The sequence below is a fragment of the Palaemon carinicauda genome, chromosome 27 (assembly GCF_036898095.1).
Source record: "Palaemon carinicauda isolate YSFRI2023 chromosome 27, ASM3689809v2, whole genome shotgun sequence".
NCBI classification, from domain to species: Eukaryota; Metazoa; Arthropoda; class Malacostraca; order Decapoda; family Palaemonidae; genus Palaemon; species Palaemon carinicauda.
This window is the reverse complement of record NC_090751.1, coordinates 74,798,833-74,819,893: the sequence shown is the minus strand read 5'-3', so window position 1 is coordinate 74,819,893 and position 21,061 is coordinate 74,798,833. Positions and strand designations below refer to the sequence as shown.

The window sequence follows — 21,061 nt, the reverse complement described above, 5'->3', positions numbered from 1 at the left end:
TCCCTATCAACTCTATCATACGCTTTCTCCAGATCCATAAACGCAACATACACCACCTTACCTTTTGTTAAATATTTCTCGCATATCTGCCTAACTGTAAAAATCTGATTCATACAACCCCTACCTCTTCTAAAACCACCCTGTACTTGTAAGATTGCATTCTCTGTTTTATCCTTAATCCTATTAATCAGTACTCTACCATACACTTTTCCAACTACACTCAACAAACTAATACCCCTTGAATTACAACACTCATGCACATCTCCCTTACCCTTATGATAATAATGATAATAATAATAAGTATAGTTTTGAGATATGGGTGTTCAAAGTTTTCCTTTGTATTTTTACAAAGAGAATATTAATAAATCATGATTATTATGAATTATATGTTTATTTTTGGATATTAGTAATCCAAAACTATGTTATTTATCATAATTTAATCATAAATGAAGATCCCTTTGCTCAATATCTTGCTTCTTTAGGCTTCTGTCAGGCAAGGCGGCCTCTCCCCCCCCACACATACGCACACATACACACACACTCACACACTCTCTCTCTCTCTCTCTCTCTCTCTCTCTCTCTCTCTCTCTCTCTCTCTCTCTCTCTCTCTCTCTCTCTCTCTCTCTCTCTCTAAAATTTTCCCAATATTACCCACTTTTGAACTGTTATTAGAGCCAATTTTCTTCTTCCTTATGTTAGCAAGATGTTGAAATTTTTACTGAAACCAAGAAAAAAACAAGACGTAAAAAGGAGTGAATGTCAGAGGTCAAACTCAAACGTGTACTCCTTCTGAGTTTTGTACTAGCACTGATGGACGAAGGGTGTAATACTCTGTCCTATGACTCATGGAATCCATGCAGATGCCGTTGCTCATTTTTTTTTTCATTAAAATGTTATGATTATCAAAATTTATGATAACAGAAGAAAGAGTGCATTATTTCTAGAGATCAATGTTTTTGGCTTATTGAGTTAATTCCATTAATTACCCTGTAACTATGAAAGTAAGAGGAATTTTGACAAAATATTTTGTATATGCATATCCATTGCGTTACAAAGCTCAATGAATTTTTCAGGATTTTGTATTCTTTGTCCTATACCCTCATATAATGAGTTATGGATAAAGGCTGTGAGGATTGGTTTCTATCGTTGACATAAAGTTGTCGCAACAGTGCCCTTCTATGGCAGGACAAACTGCACGTAAGCACACCTGAAAGAGAAAAAGGAAAAGTTTCAAGTTTTAGGCCATGTATTATTGTCATGTTTGTGGAAGAGAATAACATTTGTTCTCTTCCGAGCCAAAATGAAAAATGACACACCAATCACTTAGGCAAGTTACTTACATAAGCTAGGAACACAAAGTCATGTGTTTATATCTCTTAAGGAGTAACCAATAACAATTGGATAACTTGAAACACTATTGCAAGGATAAAACTAATGAAGGTTTGGTGGGTAGGATCTTCCGTTAAGGTTAAAAGGAGAGTAAGGGATATGATGATAAGGAGACGAAAGGCTTGGTAAGGATTAGGAGGATATAAGGTTCTCATACAGACACCTTACCTTGATAAAGAGATGTTGTCGCCTTTCACGAGGAGGAAGTGGAAGAGACATCTCACTTCTATGATGGTTGAAGGGCGAGGAACATGCCCACCCGGTTTTGCAACAAAATACCCCTTTCAATCCCTGATGGTGGGTTCACTGGCCTTGCTGGATGTCCCATTGGTCATTAGTCTGTCTGTCTCTTGTCTTTTCCTGGTCTTGCTTTATGGCGACTGAATAGCAACGTTGTTTTCAAAGATGTCTGAAATGAGATACTCCAGGGGAGTAGACGGTCATAGGATAGGTGGACTTGTGGCGAGGCTCTGGGATAAGGTCCCTAGGCTTGTAACATTCCGACAGGTCCTTGCTTGGAGTCTTTTTATGAAAAATGGTGCAATGGCTGTCATGAATAAAGGAACAACAGTGTTATGGTATTACATTGATGACTTAGAAATGTGGTGATGACTCATGTTATGTGTATTGTGGTCTTACTATGTACTGTATGCATATACATACAGTACACATGTACATGTACCATTACTGAAATGTGTTCATAAGCTGACATAATATTTATACTGTGATAGACCCCAAGTAAAAACAATATTAGTCAGTACAGTATGTTACTTAGTGCATTAGTTGTCCTCACGTAGCAATGGGCAGCGAGTTGCTAAGTTATGAGTTGACCCACCCTTGGCAGCAAATATTCACGGATTTTCGCTTTTCGCTCCTGCTTCTGTTACCTAACTCCCGCGAATATTGACGGCTGACTATATTCAAGTTGCTTCTCTAATCTTACGAGGGAGTGTTGAGATGTTGGCTTTCAGTAATTATAATCACAACCCCGTGGTTTTATGAGTACTTAGCCTTGACAGTCTTAATTGTGTTCAAACTCTCATTTTCACTTTCACTCGGACCGTCAGCCTGCTGGTATTGAGAAGACACTATTGGATTACAAGATGTAAAAATGCGCATCCTCTGCATTATCATGTTTGGATTCTGCAATCCCAGATTCAAAGTTCAGCCAGTTGAAGTGACTTCCACCTACCATAGTTTAAGTTTCCAATGTAAAGTATGTAAGGTTTGTGTTCTGTATGTAAAGTATGTAAGTTTTGTGTTCTGTGTAGGAACAAAGAACAAATTTGTAAGTGGTAACTTGTATTTTTCTCAATAATACAAACCTTGAGTTCTTTACACATACAATACCCGCCATCACCTAACCCCGTAGGGGAAAGTCTTGTTTGCACTCAAAGTAAAGAAAGTATGAGTGAGGGGGGAAGCGGTGCTTCTCCCTGCTGCTACTAGTAACCACCGGAATTGTTTTTTTTTTTACATCATGTTAAAACATCGTGTAATTTGAGTGTCACAGCTTTAGATAACTGGGCTGAGCGTCACAGCTTTAGATAACTGGGCTGAGCGTCACAGCTTTAGATAACTGGGCTATGGACAGAGAAAGACAGAGTCGAAAAAATGAGATTTTAATAGCTGTATACAAGCTTGCGCTGATTTATTCTCCTATGTAAAGAACTCCAGGTTTGTATTATGTAAAATACAAATTGCCTCCAAATTTGTCATTTTATAGCAGCACCAGAGGTATTATGACTACTATTGTTCTTACTATCAAACATTTGTTCCGACACAATGCAAACTATTCTGTCCTCTTTAGTAGGGTATCAATTTCGGCGAAGCTGAAAACTAGCCAATAGCTTTTTCAACTACTGAGCTCCCTCCTTTCGCTAGTTAGGGGGGGGGAGTGACCACTCCCCCGTTCCCCGCATACCGACGACCAGCTGTCACTTTTCCATTCGGCCCGGTAGAATGTAGACGTGCTGTTTCTCTCCCGCAAAATACAGTAGTGCGGAAATATACCTCCTATATTTTGGAACTAGCTGGTTTGAATTTATGCTTTTTTTTACTTTGGCTTTATTTTTTCTTTTCAAGAGTGCTTGCCCGTGAAGGTTCAATATGCGAACCTGTCCTGGGAAGGAAGGTCGCCGCTACGGCACCTTCATGTCCGCCGAAAAGACGGACCCTCATGGTCTCTGCCCTTCGTGCAGGGGTCACTCCTGCAATGATTGTAGGGAGTGGTCGCCCTCCCAATGGGTGCGATTTGGTAAATGCAGGAAGAAGAGATCGAAGAAGGATTCTTCCCCCTCGGAGTTTGCGGCGAAGGGAAAGTAACCCAGACCACCTACTCCTGCCCATCAATCCGCCCATTCTGGCTCTTCCCGTTCGGGTTCCCCTGGAGCCCCTTCGAGTAAGAGCGGCAACCCTGCTGTTCGGCGGTCTCCTTTGCTCCCCATAGCGAAGCATTGCCGACCTCCGCCGCAGGGAAACCCATTGATGATGACTTGCTGCAACATATATGGCCATCTTTGGGCTTACTACACACACACACACACACACACCCGGTCCAAGGAATGTCTTTAGGAGGTCCTCCGCTTGGGCATGCACGTGTGCTCTAGGCGCAGTCCTCGTCTCCGGCCCGTTACTCCATCCGCTCTCCTTCAGAGGACGGACAGAGGCAGGTGAGGACTCTCAAGTTCCAGGAACAAGCTTCGGCTTGGTTCCTCCTGCTAAACCAGGACTTTATTCTCTGGAGGCTTGCCTCCAGGTGAGGGGGAATCGATCCTTCCGAGGAAAGAGAAATCTACAACCATCGTTGCCGATCTTCAGTTTCGCCCTTGTGACGATGCTCCCCCGGGAGCTAAGGGGGCTGACCGTCCTTCCCGCTTGTGGGAGAAGCAAGTCTCCCCCGAGTGTTTCCCCCCATTGGGGTTCCACCAATGCCCTATGGACTCATCCATACCAGGATTGAGTCCATCTGACGGTAGCCCTTCGAAGCCCAATAACGGTCACATGACTCGTCACATCGTCTTGCCTCCTCGCCATCACACCCGCAGGGTGTAGAGAGCGTTATACCATCTTCCCGTGCTCAAGCACGCAGTGCCAACCCTAACCTCACTAACGGTGGAGAGTAAGGTGCACTCATGACTTTGGCTCGATACTCACCCTCAGGGTGAGACGCGTACACGCGCTCAGAGCAGCGAGACTCGTCAGCACAAAGTGATTGCAGCGAACCAAGCCCAGCAAAGGGCGAGTGCTATGTACTTGACCACTGCTCGGTACCATTCAGAGCTCGCTCCATCACCAGATCGCACTACTTGCGCGCCACACCTGGTGAGCGCTCCTCGCGCCCCACACCCAGTGAGCGCTCCTCGCGCGCCTCACCCGGTGAACGCTCCTTGCGCGATACACCCAGTGAGTGCTCCTCGCGCGCCACACCCAGTGAGTGCTCCTCGCGCACCACACCCAGTGAGCGCTCCTCGCATGCCACACTCGGTGAACGCTCCTCGCTTGCCATACGGTGAGCGCTCAAGACATGCAATAAGCGCTACAACTTCAGGGAGTGCATTGCACTCATTACAACACATGCGCGCTTCTAGGAAGCATGCTCTCTACCTTATGCGCTCCAGCGCATCCTCAGACTGCTACACCTGGCGATAGCAGGGACGTTCAGTGCATGCGCGCCCCTCCAAGAGAGCATATTCCTGGTTAACTGCACTGTGGCGAGAGCGCACACCTGCCCGAGGGCGAGCACACACCAAATAGCGAGCTCTCTTCACGTAAGAGGGAGTGGGAAAGAGACCTAGGGCATTCCATCCAGCAGGATCGTGCTATGGAACCACCGAAGGCCCAGCCAATGCGCACATAACAAGTAGGTGTTATGCACCAACAACACTGAGGCACAGATCACCATGAGGCTCCTAGGCTTACAGTTACACCGAGAACTTCGAAGCGATGTTCCCCACGGGAATATGATAGACCCGATAAGCCCTCGAGACCAGTTCCCTTCGAGGCTTCATTACTAGGTCCTAGACATCGAGGTATAACTCTGCAGAGTTTTCCTTTACCAAAGACACCCCATGGTTTCAGGACCTGGTGAAGGCTATCAAGGAGACGGTAGCTCTTCCAGCACAACCCCCTTCCTCGGTAGTTAGAGCCCCATCGATTTTGTTGGACCACAAGAGTGAAGATTCCCCCCCTTCAAATCCTCGACGCTCTTCATCCCCGAGGCAGACCCGATCCTCTCCCACGGTGCTCTCCTCTAGATACGAGGATTACCTGAGGAGTATGGGTCCAACCACGCAGAACCCCATGTGAGAGAGGTTGGACATGATTCCTATTGTGCCCAAGGGCAAGAGGAGGGAAAGGAGGAATAGAACTCCTCCTACGGGAGATACTTCGCACCCTAGGCTGAGCAGGGCTTAGAAATCTCCAAGAGAGATCTCATACACGGAGCACTACCGTCTGTCGCCCATGCAGCATGCGGGATCATCCCCCAAGGAGGCTCCTACTCAAGCCAGCGTGACTGAGGGAGAAGGATCCGAGGTCACAAGAGCTTTGGGAAAACTCTCTCCTGGATTCCTTCGCTCCACCCAAAGAGAGGAAGGACTCTTAAGACCATTCCTAAGAATTGGCGGTCTATGGGTGACCGTCAGCCTCAAAGGAATGAGTCTAAGGGTCCAACCGCTGTGGGGAGTGTATCCCACAGTGGTCTGCCTTCCAGATCATGAAAGACCCCAGTTGACAAACTCCACCCACCTTGAGCTGCTATGGGAACTAGCTCGGGTGAGGAAATACCCTTTGACGATGGATCTAACCACTCAGATGGGCCTCCAGCCCAAAGGTGTCTGTACTGGAGCAAAAAGATTCTGATAGAGTTTTTCTTCAGGTCCTTTCGTGCATTTGCCACGTGAACAACCTTGGGGAACCAGACCAGGTTCCACGCGAGGGCCAAGACACAGTTCTGGATCTGTTCTCAGACGCCCCTAAACCCACCAAAACCAGAGTATCCCTACCCTTGTCAAGGGGGGTGAAGGCGCCAAAGAAGCGAGTGTATGCCCAGGTAACTGACGCTACGCACTCACTCAGAGCGGCTGATTCCTCCAGACTTCGTCCTCCACCGTAATCAGGCACAGGAAGTACTAAGAGGGTGATTGATGACGATCCCTCACATCTACCGCTCGATCCAGAAATCTTGTCGCTCACACCGGGAGACACCATCGAGAGGCTGGCAAAGCCTTCAGCAATCCTCCTCATGGTTGGATTATTGGTTGGGGGACAGTTGGCTACCTCGCCAAGAAGGAGAACTTCTCATCAACAAAGAGAAAGGAAGCCCTCTTCTTCTTCCTTCTCTCGGGGCGGACCCGTGAAGTCTTGATGGAGAATGTCGTCAACCAATGGGCCAACTGGATCTTGAGGCGCCGAGATGCTGTGGCCTCCAGATTCCAAAAACAGCTGCCGAAGAGGGAGACTAGGAGACTCCGCAACGCTCTGATGGATATCCCTACGGTGTTCGCGGGAGCCGCATCGAGGCTGTGGCCGAGCGCTGGAGGAAGGCGAGCCACGACTCTCTCCTTCAGCGCGTGGTAGCTCCCCGTAAGCCTCCTCGACAGCAGCAACAACCGCAGAGAACTACAACCACCAAGAACGATCAGAAAAAGACTGCTCCTAAGAAAAAGCTGATGCAACCTCAGGAGCCTATGATACCTTTCGTCCAAAAGAATCCAAAGGCTTCAGAGGCAACAGCAAATCCTGCTAGGGAGGGCAATCCCCTGACCTGTCCACCGGTGGGGGGATGCCTGTGCAGCAGATGGCGACGGTGGATGGAACTGTTAGCGGACTCCTGGTCCGTTTCCGTTCTCAGAAGGTGATATATCGTCTTTTGGTCAATTATCCCCCTCTCCTGGCTCATCCACCGTCAACACCAGAGTCCTACGAGTCGGGATCCGTGAAGGACAAGGCCCTCCAGGCCGAAATCTGGACCACGCTGGAGAAGGGCGCTCTCCAAAAGATCGAGGATGAGTCCCCAGGCTTCTACAGTCACATTTTTCTTGTGAAAAATGCGTCTGGAGGCTGGAGACCAGTCATCGACCTCGCTGCACTGAAACGGTTTGTCGAACAAACTCCATTCAAGATGGAGACCGCTTAGACGGTCAGACAGGCAATCAGACCACGGGATTTCATGATCTCGGTAGATCTGAAGTATGCGTACTTCCAGGTCCCAGTCCACTCAGCGTCAAGGAAGTACCTCCTCGTTATGTCGGCAAATCTGGTATACCAATTCAAAGTGCTGTGCTTCGGCCTGTCGACAGCACCCCCAGTGTTCACAAGGCTCTTCACCTTAGTGTCCACATGGGCTTACAGCCAAGGGATACGCCTTTTCAGGTACAGTGATCCCTTGCTACTTCGCGGTTCAACCATCGCGGATTCACCACTTCGCGGATTTTTTTCATAACGCATGTATATACTGTACATATATCGCAGATTTTCCGGAAATTTCGAAAATACCGCGATGTGACCGATGGTGCGAGATTGGAGAAAGTAAGGAAAATTGAATCATGATTGATTTTCAATATAAATGAAAGTTTGAGGAGCAACAAAGATATAATTTGTTAGAGAGATAGAGAGAGGTAAGGAATGGGAGGTAGTGAAAAGTAGCCCACAGAGAGAGAGAGAGAGAGAGTGTGTGTGTTTTAAATGTAATAAACAAAAAAATTTGATAGGTTATAACACATTGGTGCTTATGTAATATCAACTGTATAGACGGTTTGAATAAGTTAAGAAATGGTATAAACGATACTTTGTTAGTGTATTCGTACGCTCTCAAGAGCGGCAGCTAGACATCAGCTGATCTGATCACAGCCAAAAGTAAAACCAAAAGAAGTCAACAATACTCGATTTTTAAAACACACCCGAAATTTTAAAACAAAAGTACACGCTTTCTTAATGTGCAATTAATTATTTAAAGAGTAGCAATTTTCTAGAATAAAATGATGTTTCCCAAAAAATAGTGGTTTGCTGATGAAATCGGATGCCATATTTTTAGCAACGATTGAAATGGATGTAGGCCTAAACTCGGCATAATTTTTTCGTTTCGTATTTAATTGACACTAAGAAAACTAATTTTAGTTTCTTCATCTATATGTAAGTATTGTATAAGAGAGAGAGAGAGAGAGAGAGAGAGAGAGAGAGAGAGAGAGAGAGAGAGAGAGAGAGAGAGAGAGAGAGAGAGAGAATATCGGCTGTTGTAATCGAATGCCGTGCTTTTGTTTCATGAGAACAACATACTGTACTGAACTTTACAGTATTATACAGACTACCGTAATATGATAAAGTATAATATTTGTAATAACCTATTTTATATGAAATGGGGTATTTTTTTGTTTAAAATTTACATTTACGTACGGGGGGTTGGCTGGCTCGCATGTCATACCTGACAGCTTCAGACCTTTAGTCAGAATTCGAAAGGTCGTGCCACATGAACCTCCTAGAAATGAGGGCAGCATTCCTGGCCCTCAAGACCTTCAAACAGGGCACACAGTAGTGCTGATGAGCGACAACACTACGGTAGTGTCCCACATCAACAAACAAGGAGGTACCTTTTCACAACCCTTTTGCCAGATGGCTGTGGACATCCTAAATTGAACGGAAGAAAATTCGGTAACCCTATCAGACCGCTTCATAACGGGGCAAGAACATCATCTTGGCAGACAATCTGAGCAGGAAGTCTCAGATAGTGGGTTCCAAATGGTCTTTGGATCAACAGATAGCCAACTAAGTTTTAACTTTGTGGGGTTCGCCGATGATAGACCTCTTTGCGACGTCTCTCAACCGAAAGCTTCCAATATATTGTTCCCCAGTGCTGGATTAGGGTAATGTGGACGTCTACGCGTTTCCCCCCTTCTGTCTAGTAAGAAGGCTACTGAACAGAATCCGGGAATAGTACAACCTTCAGTTGACCCTGATAGCTTCGCTCTAGCAACATATGGAATGGTTCACAGACCTTCTATATCTGCTAGTCGAGACACCCTGTGGGCTACCACCTCGTCCAGAGCTTCTCAGACCACCACACAGCGAGATCTTCCAAAAGGCGGTGAAATCGCTTTGACTTAACGCCTGGAGGTTATCTAGCAGCTCCTTGCAAGGAAAGGCTTTTCGGAGCTGGTTGCGAGGCACATGTCTGGATACTTCAATGAGTCCACCTCGGCCCTCTATCAGGCCAAGTGGACAATCCTCTGTGGTTGGTGTCGTGGACGAGGTTTTCATCCGTTCAGTGTCGACCGTTAAAGGCTATTGCTCGGTCGTAAGCTTTGTCTTTGAACTGAATGGCGTCAACATTTCCTCCTCGAGAGAATTATCTCTTCTCGTACGAAACTTCGAACGGACTTGCCCTCAGTTGGAGGTCAGACCACCCCCATGGAATGTAGTATGGGTTCTACATTCCTTGAAAGGAGCACCTTACAAACCTCTTTGTCAGGCCTCCGACAGGGACCTGACACTAAAGATGGCTTTCTTAGTAGCACTGGCCCCTGTGAAGAGAGTCAGAGAGCTACATGGTCTCTCCCACGACATCGCCTATTCAATGGGATGGGGGCAGGTTACTCTCAGTTTTGTACCAGAGTTTGTAGCTAAGACTCAAAATCCATCAGTAGCGAATCCTAGATTCGGGCCCTTTTGGATTGAGAGCCTGAGTTCCGTAACCGATGATCCTGATCAGCTGTTACTTTGCCTTGTAAGGGCGCTGAGGCTATACTCGAAATGAATGAGAAGATGCCGTCCTTTTCTCGACAGACTCTTCGTCAGCACGGGGAGGACGATGCGACACATCACGAGGAATTCCATCTCTTCATGGATCTGTCAAGTCATCGAGAGAGTCATAGAACTGACGGATCGTCGCCCCCGTGCACACGACACAAGAGCTATAGGCACCTCACTATCGTTCAGGAAGAACTTTTCAGTCACTCAGGTACTACAGGCAGGTGTCTGGAAATGCCAGACTACTTTTACAGCCCATTACCTGCAAGACATCACCCACAGGGCCCTAGACACATTCTCGCTTGGGCCTTTGGTGGCAGCACAAAATGTGGTACAGTGAGCCCTCGCTACTTCGCGGTTCGACCATCGCGGATTCACCACTTCGCGGATTTTTTCCATAACCCATATATATATACAGTAATATATATATATATATATATATATGTATGCATGTATTTATGTATATATGTAGGTATGTATATGTGTATACATATAAATATATATATATATATATATATATAAATATATATATATATATATATATATATCTAAAGTAGGAAGATGTGATGTAGTTCTAAGGGAAAAGTATGGGAAATATGTCTGGGTAATAAGCAAAGCTCTACCTCCAGTTTGTTTCTTCATTATGATCAGAGATAAATGTAAACAAAACATTGGTTGCCATTTTTTATCGTGCCTTTTAGCGTGTTTAGGAAATGCATGATATAAAATCACCTTTAATATTTGTGCCTGTTTTAGTTTAGGGTACTGTAGTACATGCATTAAGTGTTCTGTACATTAAAGGGTAGTTTGTTAACAGTACTACGTACAAGGGAAGGTTTTAAAAGTCTGAATATACATGTTGAATAAATAGGTAAATATGGTGTCACTACTTCGCGGATTTTCACCTATCGCGGCCGCGACTGGAACCTATCTACCGCGATAAACGAGGGTTCACTGTATAAACCTCAGCTCCCATGTAGGATAAGTATCAGTTGATCGAGGGCGGACGTTACTCGTGAGTAAGTCTGGAATGAATAAGTGAGTGACTGTCGTACTTCATTCTTCATTTTCTCCACTCTCATGGGGTCACAGCATCCGAGAGCCTGTGCACATGCTGACCTCGTCTAACTGTGGGTTAGTGACAGCCTCAGTTGTCATTGGACAACTGGTGGTGTCTCCTATCTCCTTAGCTGAGTGGGGTTTTGGTTGACATCTGGAACAATAATCTGCTATAAACGACCGTATTATTGTACCGATGTTAACCGACTGCCTTCCTTTACAGTTGTCATATGAGCAGGCCGTCAACCTGAAGGATGATGAGGTGACATGAACCCTCAGCCGCAACTCCAGTGAGTATCCTGAACCCTCCCGGGACACTGGACCAGCCAGTTGGACCCGTACTACCACCCTCCTGAAGGTGAGTCCCTGCTAAAGAGGACAGAATGGTTTGTATTCTGTGTCGGAACAAAAACAAATTAGGAATCAATTTGTATTTTTCCTAACATACAAACCTGTAGTCCTTTTTACGCATACTGTGCCCACCATACTGTGTCCTGCTGAATTTCAAAGTGACGGCTGGTCGCCGGTATGCGGGGAACGGGGGAGTGGGTCACCCACTCCCCATCTACCGCTACTAGCGAAGGGAGGGAGCTCAGTAGTTGAAAAAGCTATCGGCTAGTTTGTAGCTTCGCCGAAATTGATACCCTACTAAAGGGGACTACAGGTTTGTATGTTAGGAAAAATTAGAATTGAATCCTAATTTGTTATATTGATTGACATTAGTTTTTGGTGGTTTTACAATTTTGATGTAGAGGTGTTGTAATGGCAAGCCAGCCTACTGCTTTGCTGCGTAATTTGAGATAGTCGAGATTTTTAGTTATTTATGTACTTTGATTTTTAAATTATTTTTTTTTCTGGAGGATTACTGTACATTTATTTTTATGTCATAATTAGAAGATTTTTTTGTAGATATAATAAATAACATACTGTACAATGTAGGGTGTAAGAAATTTACATATAAAGAGGATACTGCACAGTATTCTGGAAATTTAAGCGCAATGTTCAGCTGCAAAGTCAAGTGTCAAAAGACCCAAAATCTACATTCAAGTGAGACAACTCCAAAAGGGGAAGTTTTTTTTTTTTTTGTAAGCTTTTTCTGTCTTTTTAAAGGTGTCCATCTCATGTGGATTTACGTCGGGTCCTGCAGGTGACACTACGTATGATTTGAGAGTATGGTCCTTTTTCTTCGTCTTTCTCTTAGTGGCCATAGACTTTCACTGGAAGTCAGGCCAGTTCACACACTTGCGGCTCATGTTCTGAGAACAAGGTGACCCCGACACAAAGTACACAAAGCATGAGGTTCCATATCCATGTGCGAAAGATACCTGGTTACCTACACTGAACACTCTCACTTTCCATGCTGAATGGTAATGCACAACCAAAGTCTACACACCGGAAAAAAAAATGGGACACAACACGAGGAACACAATACTGGTAATAAATCTGGTCAGAACGAGACAACCGAACACAAGGGTGACCAGAACTGTAATGGAATTCATTGTCCATGCTGGAACCCGAGCTGACCTCCGGTCATCACTGCCGGGGAGAGGTGGAGATTTGGGGGAGGCCTATCCAGAATTTTTTGGTCGGAACAGGGAAAATCCCAGGATTCTCCTATAGATGTGGTTTGTGGCAAGTATTGCTAGGAAAAATACAAATTTCTCATATTTAACTATCGAAACCATTTTTCTTTATTATTTCTCATGTTTTGCTTTTCTACACTGGAAGTTATTGATTGAGTTTTTTTGTAATTATTTCTTAATTTTTTTTTTTCACTATGAAAATTATTTATTACTTTGTGTTGAGGCTCTAACAGTGAAATTTTCATTACAGTACCCTATTTGGACACTTCTAGATAGCATTCATGAAGTTATACCTCCATCTGACATTTTGCCTGCTGTAAGGGTTAACAGTGAAGGCCGTCACATGACAGGCATGGACGAGGCTGCAATTAATGAGTTTAAAGATGAAGTCGAGCTGCCTCGTGTAAAGCTATCCAAGGGTGGAATCCGTAAGATTTCAAATATTTATTTTCATCTTTTGATGATTATGCAGATTACATTATATAAAATGCTTTTGACTTATGTTAATTTGTTACTATTGATCATTCAATAATTGTTTCATTGTTAACTCGTTAAAATGCTTTTGACTTATGTTAATTTGTTACTATTGATCATTCAATAATTTTTTAATTGTTAACTCGTTTATTTACAGATATTGTCTCTGCTGGAAAAACTGGTGTAATAGGATCTCCACTTGGCAAGGGGAATGTTGGTGATGACAATATGTGTGTGATGTGTGAATTTGCTGTTCATTTCCTCCAGAACATGCTGGAACAGAAATCGACCAGGGTAAGTACAGTACGAAAAAAATTTTGACTCTGCGAGTGGAACTCCTGTTGAAGCAAATAAACCTCTCTATTTTGCCCATTCTTTTACCCCTGGTATCCATGTTATTCAGTTTTGAAGGAACTTGCCATAAGTTAAGGGTGAGTTATTACTGAAACCTAATCTATTGTAACATGTTAGTGGACCTTTCAATTGTGGAAGTTGCTCTTTGGTATGTTTAGATCACACTATTGTTTTTCCTGCTTTTATAGTTCTTCAGAAAGTCGATTTAGTACCTGTAGGTTCTGAAAGTTGATATGCAGTAGTGATGATGATCCATTTATTAATAATTATTCATCAAACTTTTAATTTGTCTAAACTGCTTTGTGTTCACCTCCCCAGCATGTATATAGTAGTTCACTGACAATTTTCTGATAAATTATATGTAATAATGAATTTCATTTTTAAATGATGTAAAACCATTGCAGTATTACCAACTCAAAATTAGGCGCTTGTCACTCATTTTTGTGCAAAATTAAAACTTACTTTATGTGACACGATAACCTAGATGACAAATTTCTTTGTGCAGATTGATAAGCCATTGTTCTCTAGTCTTGGGTAGTACCATAGCTTCTATTCCGTGGTCTTCCACTCTATTAGGTTAGTTCTCTTGCCTGAGGGTACACTCAAGCACACTATCTATTCTCTCTTTCTCTTGTTTTTTAAAATGGTGTATCGGGCAGTCTTAATAGAAAGGTTATGGATGCCTGGTGGTTTATAGAGATGTTGCCTTTTACCAATTTGTTCATTTATCCTCCTCTGGTATCCATTTTTCAAACCATCATTGCTGTCCTTCCTTCCATTGAAGTGGCTATCCTAGAGAGTACTAAGCCATGCATGGTGTGTTGGCTCTGCTATGTTGACCAATTTTATTAGTGTCTTAGCTCTGCTATGTTGCTCAGTTTTATCAGATATTTTATCTTTAGTCTATGAGTTGTACGAGCTGTTTTATATATAATCTTGATATATTTTATGTTTTACATTCATTACTTCTCGTTTATAGTTTATCTATTTCCCTATTTTCTTTCCTCACTGGGCTATTTTCCCTGTTCTGTGCCTTGTAGCATCCTGCTTTTCCAGCTAGGGTTGCAGCTCAACTAGTAATAACGATAACGATATGGTCACATAAATTATTTTAGTTGATAAAGGTGGTTGCCTCATAATAGCTTGAAAAATGTTATTGAAAATGCTGTATTGTAACAAATGAAAAAGGGACAGCTAGCCTTTAAAAAGAAGAGAACCTGATAGTCGAACCCAGTGTCATTGATACATAGGAAGTTATCAGCTACAGTGATGTTGAGACCAACTAGTCTGCCATCTACTAGATTGACCAAGTTTCTCCACTAAACTGCAATTTCCCCTTCAAGGATTTGTTTTAGAAGGTATTTTAAAGACATTATGACTTACCGAGATTTTTTTTAATGGAAACATTATCATTCACTTTCTGCTTAATTTATTTAATTTATTATTTGTTCTTCTTGACCGCAATTTTTAAATTGTTTTAATTTGAACATTATTATTTTTTTTATTTAATGTTGATTGTTCCGATACAAATACAAACCCTCTTATTTTTAACCCCTTTGGTACGATGACGTCCCGGATGCGTCATGTACAAATATAAACTTCTGAAAGTTAAAATTACTTTTTTGGGCTCAGTCAATGTCGTCTTGATGGAAGGTTCCTATTGATAGCTTTCTAAGGGATATTTGGCTACAGTGATATTCCCAGAGAATTGACCTTAGGTCTCCAGAATTCTAACTCCTGGCGCGAATATCCTTAAAATTTCTCTTAAGGATATCGCATAATATCAGGGGACGTATATCTTGATACGACACATAGCAATCTTCACCCTGAATAGCGTTTTCGTTTCGAGGGGGAAGAGTGGCGAAAACAGAAGGGGAGCCATTATCAAGGTTACCCTTCCTCCCGTACTATTGCAAGTATCCAAAATGGCGCTTATTCCTATTTTTATAGCGAATTCGCACGGTGGTTTTCCCTGTTGCTCTAACGTTTTTGATCGCTTTTGTGAGGATTTATCTTGCAATCTCCAGCTTCTTCTGCCTCTGGAAAGTTGAGTATTTATTCTTTACAGTGTATAATTTGTTCCAACACAGACTTACCTCGAACTACTTTCTTAGGAGTTACCTGTAATCTCCTCTCAACTGACCAGAGTTTTGTGTAGTATACCCTACCTCCGTTTTCTATGGAGGACTAACCCAGGAGTAAGGAGAACGTGCCCTGAGGGTAGACCTGAGTTAGGTCGGCGTTAGCTTGGGTCTCGCTAGTCAGTAAGTTCTCTGGTCGCGTCGTGATACCATCACGCCGCTCTCATTCTCTTACGACCCTTTGTGTCCCGACTCGTGTGTCCCACGTGGTTACCGCGTGGTATCTCTGTGCTTTTCCCTTGTGTTCTCGCGTGTTCACTACCTTTCCTTGTGTTTCCCAAGTGAATTCCTTGTTTATTCCCTTCGTGCCTGTGTCTTGTGGTTGTGTGCGATGGAGCAGATCCGCCGTTGTCCTGGGCCTAGAGCCGGAAAGTCGTGTGGAGCGTTCCTTTCCAAACCAGAAGTGGACCCTCATTCCCTTTGCTCTTCCTGTAGAGGCAGAGTGTGCTCGCCGTCGGATACGTGCGATGAGTGTGTTAACTGGAATGAGATCCAGTGGGTGCGTTATGGCACGAAAAAGAAGAAGTCATCGAAACGTTCGCCCAGGAAGTCTAGCATCTCTTCGCCGTTACCGTCGCCAAGTGGACGGTCCGATGGGGCTTCTGTCTCCTCTTCCCCTACCCAGAGTAGGGGACGAGGTAAGTCCGTTGCGGGGAAAGTGCCGAGGGCCCTTCCCCAGGAGTCTAATGTATATGATGTGGGGGTTGCTGGGCCTTCTCAGGCTAGTGGGGAGCCTGATAGTGCTGTGGCTGGAGGTTCTGGAGACTCTGCCCTTGTGCTTGGGGGGCACGTCTCCTCCGACGACCCCATGTGGAGTAGTAACGCTGTGCCTGTCTCTTCGCCCGCTTCGTGGTCCTGTGTTTCAGGTACTTCAGCGGCTGGTAGCGCCCAGGAGAAGTTAGAATCTATGGTAAGTGGGCCCTTCGGGTGGAGGCTCCCTAAAACGCCAGGTAGGTCCCCGATGCGGATGGAAGAGGGCCTGGATACCTGGTTCCCAAGTGTAGTGCGACCGACCTCCTTTCCAGCTCCTCTGACGGCGGTTCCGGATTCTTTCCTACAATCCTCAACCTCTGGAACTCAGCAGGTCGCGAAGACCTCCGTGGCCCCCGCTCCCGTCCGTCGATCGGGTTGTAGAGTATCGTCGGGTTCTTCGGATGGAGGTTCTTCGATCTCTTCAGAAGATGAAGCGAGGAGGAGGCGCTGACGGCGGAGGGAGCGGTCCAGGAGCAGGCGTTCCCGCTCAAGGTCCCACTCGAGATACAGTAGGAAACGATCCAGGTCACCACAGAGGAAGTACTGGAAGAGTAGGTCCCCCGATGGTGAATGGGTCTTCGTTCCCCGTAGGAGTGATTTTCAACGTTCCCCTGGCCGACGGTCCAGGGATTATTCGCCACGAAGGCCATCGTTCAGCCGCAAATATGACCCTCGCAGGGAGCAATGCGAGAAGGCCTCTTCAGGCAGGCGTAAGACCGCGAAGCTCCCGGCTCACCCCGCCCAGCGGGGGGAACCGTGCTTTCGTACGGGCAGCCTGGTCGGGTCAGCACAGCTGGCTCGGCTCTTGGACCCAAAGGAACGGTTTCCTCCGTCGGGTCAGCCCACGGGAACCGCTTCCTCGTCCTCCAAAGAGATTGTACGAACGGTAGTTCTCGCCGACACGGCGATTCCCGTCCCGACACCCGACCCTGGTGCGGAGGTTCCCGTCGGGGCAGACCGCTACCACCGCAGGGGAGTGCCCGTTGATCCAGAGCCAAAGCGCCCGGTAGGAGTGCCCGGTGACCCGGCTCCTCGGGATCAGGCAGAAGGTACTGCTGACGGCAGAGAAGGTTCCCCGACCGAGGACTCGGCGTATCGGAGAGTAATAGGCCTGATACGAAGGCATCATCGTATTGAGGAACCTGTTCCAACCGACGAGGACTTCTGGAGGTCCAGCCTGAGTCGGTTGATGGAGGCACCCGTGCAGCAGAAAACCTCCCTGGCCCTGCCTGTGGCCAGGGATCTAGTCCTGGGACGGGCTCACGTGGATAAGGTTGTGGCGGGCAATGCCGAGGCTCCCAAGACACAGAGCTCCTTGAAGTTACTACAGGGACTCAGGTCCCAGAGTAAGTTTTATGTGCCAGAAGGGCAGTGACCGGGAGCCTGCAAGGTAGAGCCTTCCCTCGAAGTTCTGGGACAGGGTGCCCCAGAAGACAGAGCCTCTTCGGCCCCGATTTGCTTTTCGCAGTCACAGGCGGCGATGATGGAGGAAATGTCGAAAGACTTAGTGCACTGCGCCTCTTGGTTGGACTGGTGGGCCTCCACACTGGTAGGGGTACAGGCCACCTATGACTTGACGGACCCGGAGCAACAAAACCTACTGAAGGAGCTTCTCATCTCCGGGGGCAAGACTTTGAAGTTCCTAACATATCAGTCCCTTGCCCTTTCAGCGAACTGGGTACTGCGCAAGAGGGATACTATCTTGGCGAAGCTTTCCCGGAAGATCCCGGACAGAGAGGCGAGGGCTATGAGGAGCCTTCCTGTGTGGGGTGACTCCTTGTTCCCCTTAAAACAGCTGGAGGAGATAATGGAGAAGGTAGCTAAACGGAAGGAAGTGGGCACTCCCAGACCTCAACCAGTAAGGAGGCCCGCCTACAAGAGGTCAACATCAGATGGGCCCTCTACTTCTCAGGCCCCTCCTAGCCTGACAAGGAGAGACGCCCCATCTTCCTCTTGGGCTTCAGCACCACAGCCCCCCCCCGTAGAGGAGCTCCAGCGGCGTCTGCCTATTTTAGAACGGCTTATTCAGCTTCCAGGAGAGGACGTTCAGGCCGCTCCTCCAGGAGGAGATATAGTGGGAGGCCCCCTACTCCTGCTCAAGCCTCAGGTTGGGGGATGCCTCAGACGATATTGGCAAGCATGGAGGGCTCACGGAGCGGAGCCCTGGACAGTATCCGTACTGAAAGAAGGGTACAGGCTCCCGTTCTTAACGGAACCTCCACCTTTGATTCCGGCCAGCCTGACGGAGTGGCTGGCACCCAAGGACCCGTTGAAGAGGGCGACCCTTCAAGAAGTGTCCACAATGTTGGAGAAGGGTGCCATGGAAGAGGTCCTACATCCGGGGCCGGGTTTCTACAGCCAGATTATTTCTGGTAGAAAAGGCGACGAAGGGATGGAGACCGGTGATAGACCTGTCAGCTCTCAACAAGTTTGTTTGCAAGACGGATTTCAAAATGGACACTCCGAAGTCGGTCTTGCAGTCCTTGAGGGAAAAAGACTATATGATGACCATAGACCTCAGACCGCATACTTTCAAATCCTGGTCCACCCCTCAAGTCGAAAGTTTCTCCGGGTGAAGTGGGGTGCCCAGATCCTGCAATTCAAGACCCTCTGCTTCGGTTTGTCAAAAGCTCCCCAGGTATTCACGAGAGTCTTCGCGACAGTTTCGGTGTGGGCTCATGAGCGGGGTATTCGCCTCATCCGGTACCTGGACGACTGGTTGCTCCTTTCCTCCTCAGAGGACGTTTTGAGGGAGCAAGGTGTAAAGCTGCTTCAATTTTCCAAGGATCTGGGTATCATGATCAACTCAGAAAAATCGAACCTGTCGCCCTCCACCAGGATGACCTACTTGGGGATGACACTGGATTCCCGACTAGTGAAGGCCTTTCCGTCAGAGGAACGTGTGAACAACCTAATAAAGATCCTTCTGCCTTTCCTTTCGGGGCAACCCAGGAGAGCCAAGGACTGGCAAAGGCTAATAGGTCATCTGGTGTCATTGGAGAAACTGGTTCCCCAAGGGAGGCTCAGGCTCAGGAGTATCCAATGGAACCTGAAGGGTTGCTGGAACCAACTGGACTCGCCCCAAAAATTAATCCCAGTTCTGCCAGACACAATTCCCTCCCTGGAGTGGTGGCAGTGCCGGTCGAATACGCTCAAGGGGATGCCCTTCGCGACCGTGCCTCTCGGGATGCTCCTATTCACAGACGCCTCCGAGGGATGGGGAGCACATCTCCTCAACGAGACAGCGACAGGAACCTGGACGGACGTGGAGAAAGGCCTACACATCAATGTCCTGGAGTTGAAGGCAGTCCAAAAAGCTTGTCTGCAGTTCATCGCACTTCTAAGGGGAAACACTGTGGCGTTGATGTGCGACAACGCCACAGTAGTCGCGTACATAAAGAAGCAAGGAGGCCTCAAGTCAAAGGAGTTGTGCGATCTCGCCCTAGAGATCCTGGATTGGGCAGAGTCGAACCAGATAGTAATATCGGCAAGGTTCATCCCAGGAAAGAAGAACGTCCTAGCCGACGGTCTCAGCAGGATGGGACAGATAGTGGGAACAGAGTGGTCCCTTCTCCCAGAGGTAGCCAGGCTCATCATTCAAAGGTGGGGGTCCCCAGTGATGGACCTCTTTGCAACCAGGCTGAAAGCACAACTCCCCGTGTTTTGTTCTCCTGTCCCAGACCCAAAGGCGGCCTTGGAAGATGCCTTTCAGCACAAATGGGACAACCTCGACGTGTACGCTTTTCCCCCCTTCACGTTGATCAGGCAAGTGCTCAACAGAATAAGGGCTGCCCGAAACTTAAGGATGACTTTGGTAGCGCCTTGGTGGCCGGAGAGAGAGAGTGGTTCGCGGATCTAAAAGACCTGGCATGCCTTCCTCCGTGGCCACTTCCCGACAGGCCAGATCTTCTACAACAACCACACTTTCTCAGGTTCCACGACAACCCGCAGTCTCTACGCCTTCACGCCTGGAGACTATCGAGCGACTCCTGAGGAAGGAAGGATATTCGTCAGGAACTGCAGAAAAGATGTCGCGTTATCTGAGACGATCTTCGGCAGCGGTCTACCAAGCAAAATGGGCCGCTTTTACGAAGTGGTGTGCTTCAAAGGACATCAAGCCCCTCAAAGCCTCGGTCCCAGATATCGCAGATTTTCTAGTACATCTCAGAGACGAGATGGGGATGTCAATTCCAGCTATAAAAGGAGTTCGTGCAGCCTTGGGTCAAGTCTTCCTTCTGAAGGGCATCGACCTGGGCTCCTCTAGACACATTTCTATGCTTATCAGGAGCTTTGAACAAGCCTGCCCTCCTCAAACCGTTAGGGTGCCTCAGTGGGACTTGGCTAGGGTTCTGAAGATGTTAAGTAGTCCCCCGTTCGAACCGCTGAAAGATATTGTAGACAGGGATCTCACTCTCAAGACGGTCTTTTTGTTGGCCTTGGCCTCTGCAAAAAGAGTAGGAGAGATCCATGGGCTGTCTTACGACGTCTCTCATTCGAAGGGGTGGAGAGAAATCTCCCTCAAGTTCGCCCCTTCTTTCGTGGCAAAAACCCAGAATCCAGCAT

General features: G+C 46.5%; 1 protein-coding gene across 1 annotated transcript in view; it reads left to right on the top strand.

Moving 5' to 3' along the window:
• The window catches only part of Sap-r (Saposin-related), a 1,093,325-nt gene that overhangs the window by 639,229 nt on the left and 433,035 nt on the right, over positions 1 to 21,061 (top strand). The window contains exons 9-10 of the mRNA XM_068351162.1: positions 13,027 to 13,204; positions 13,408 to 13,544. Of these exons, the coding sequence (XP_068207263.1) occupies positions 13,027 to 13,204; positions 13,408 to 13,544 (315 nt within the window). The remainder of the gene's footprint in view (positions 1 to 13,026; positions 13,205 to 13,407; positions 13,545 to 21,061) is intronic.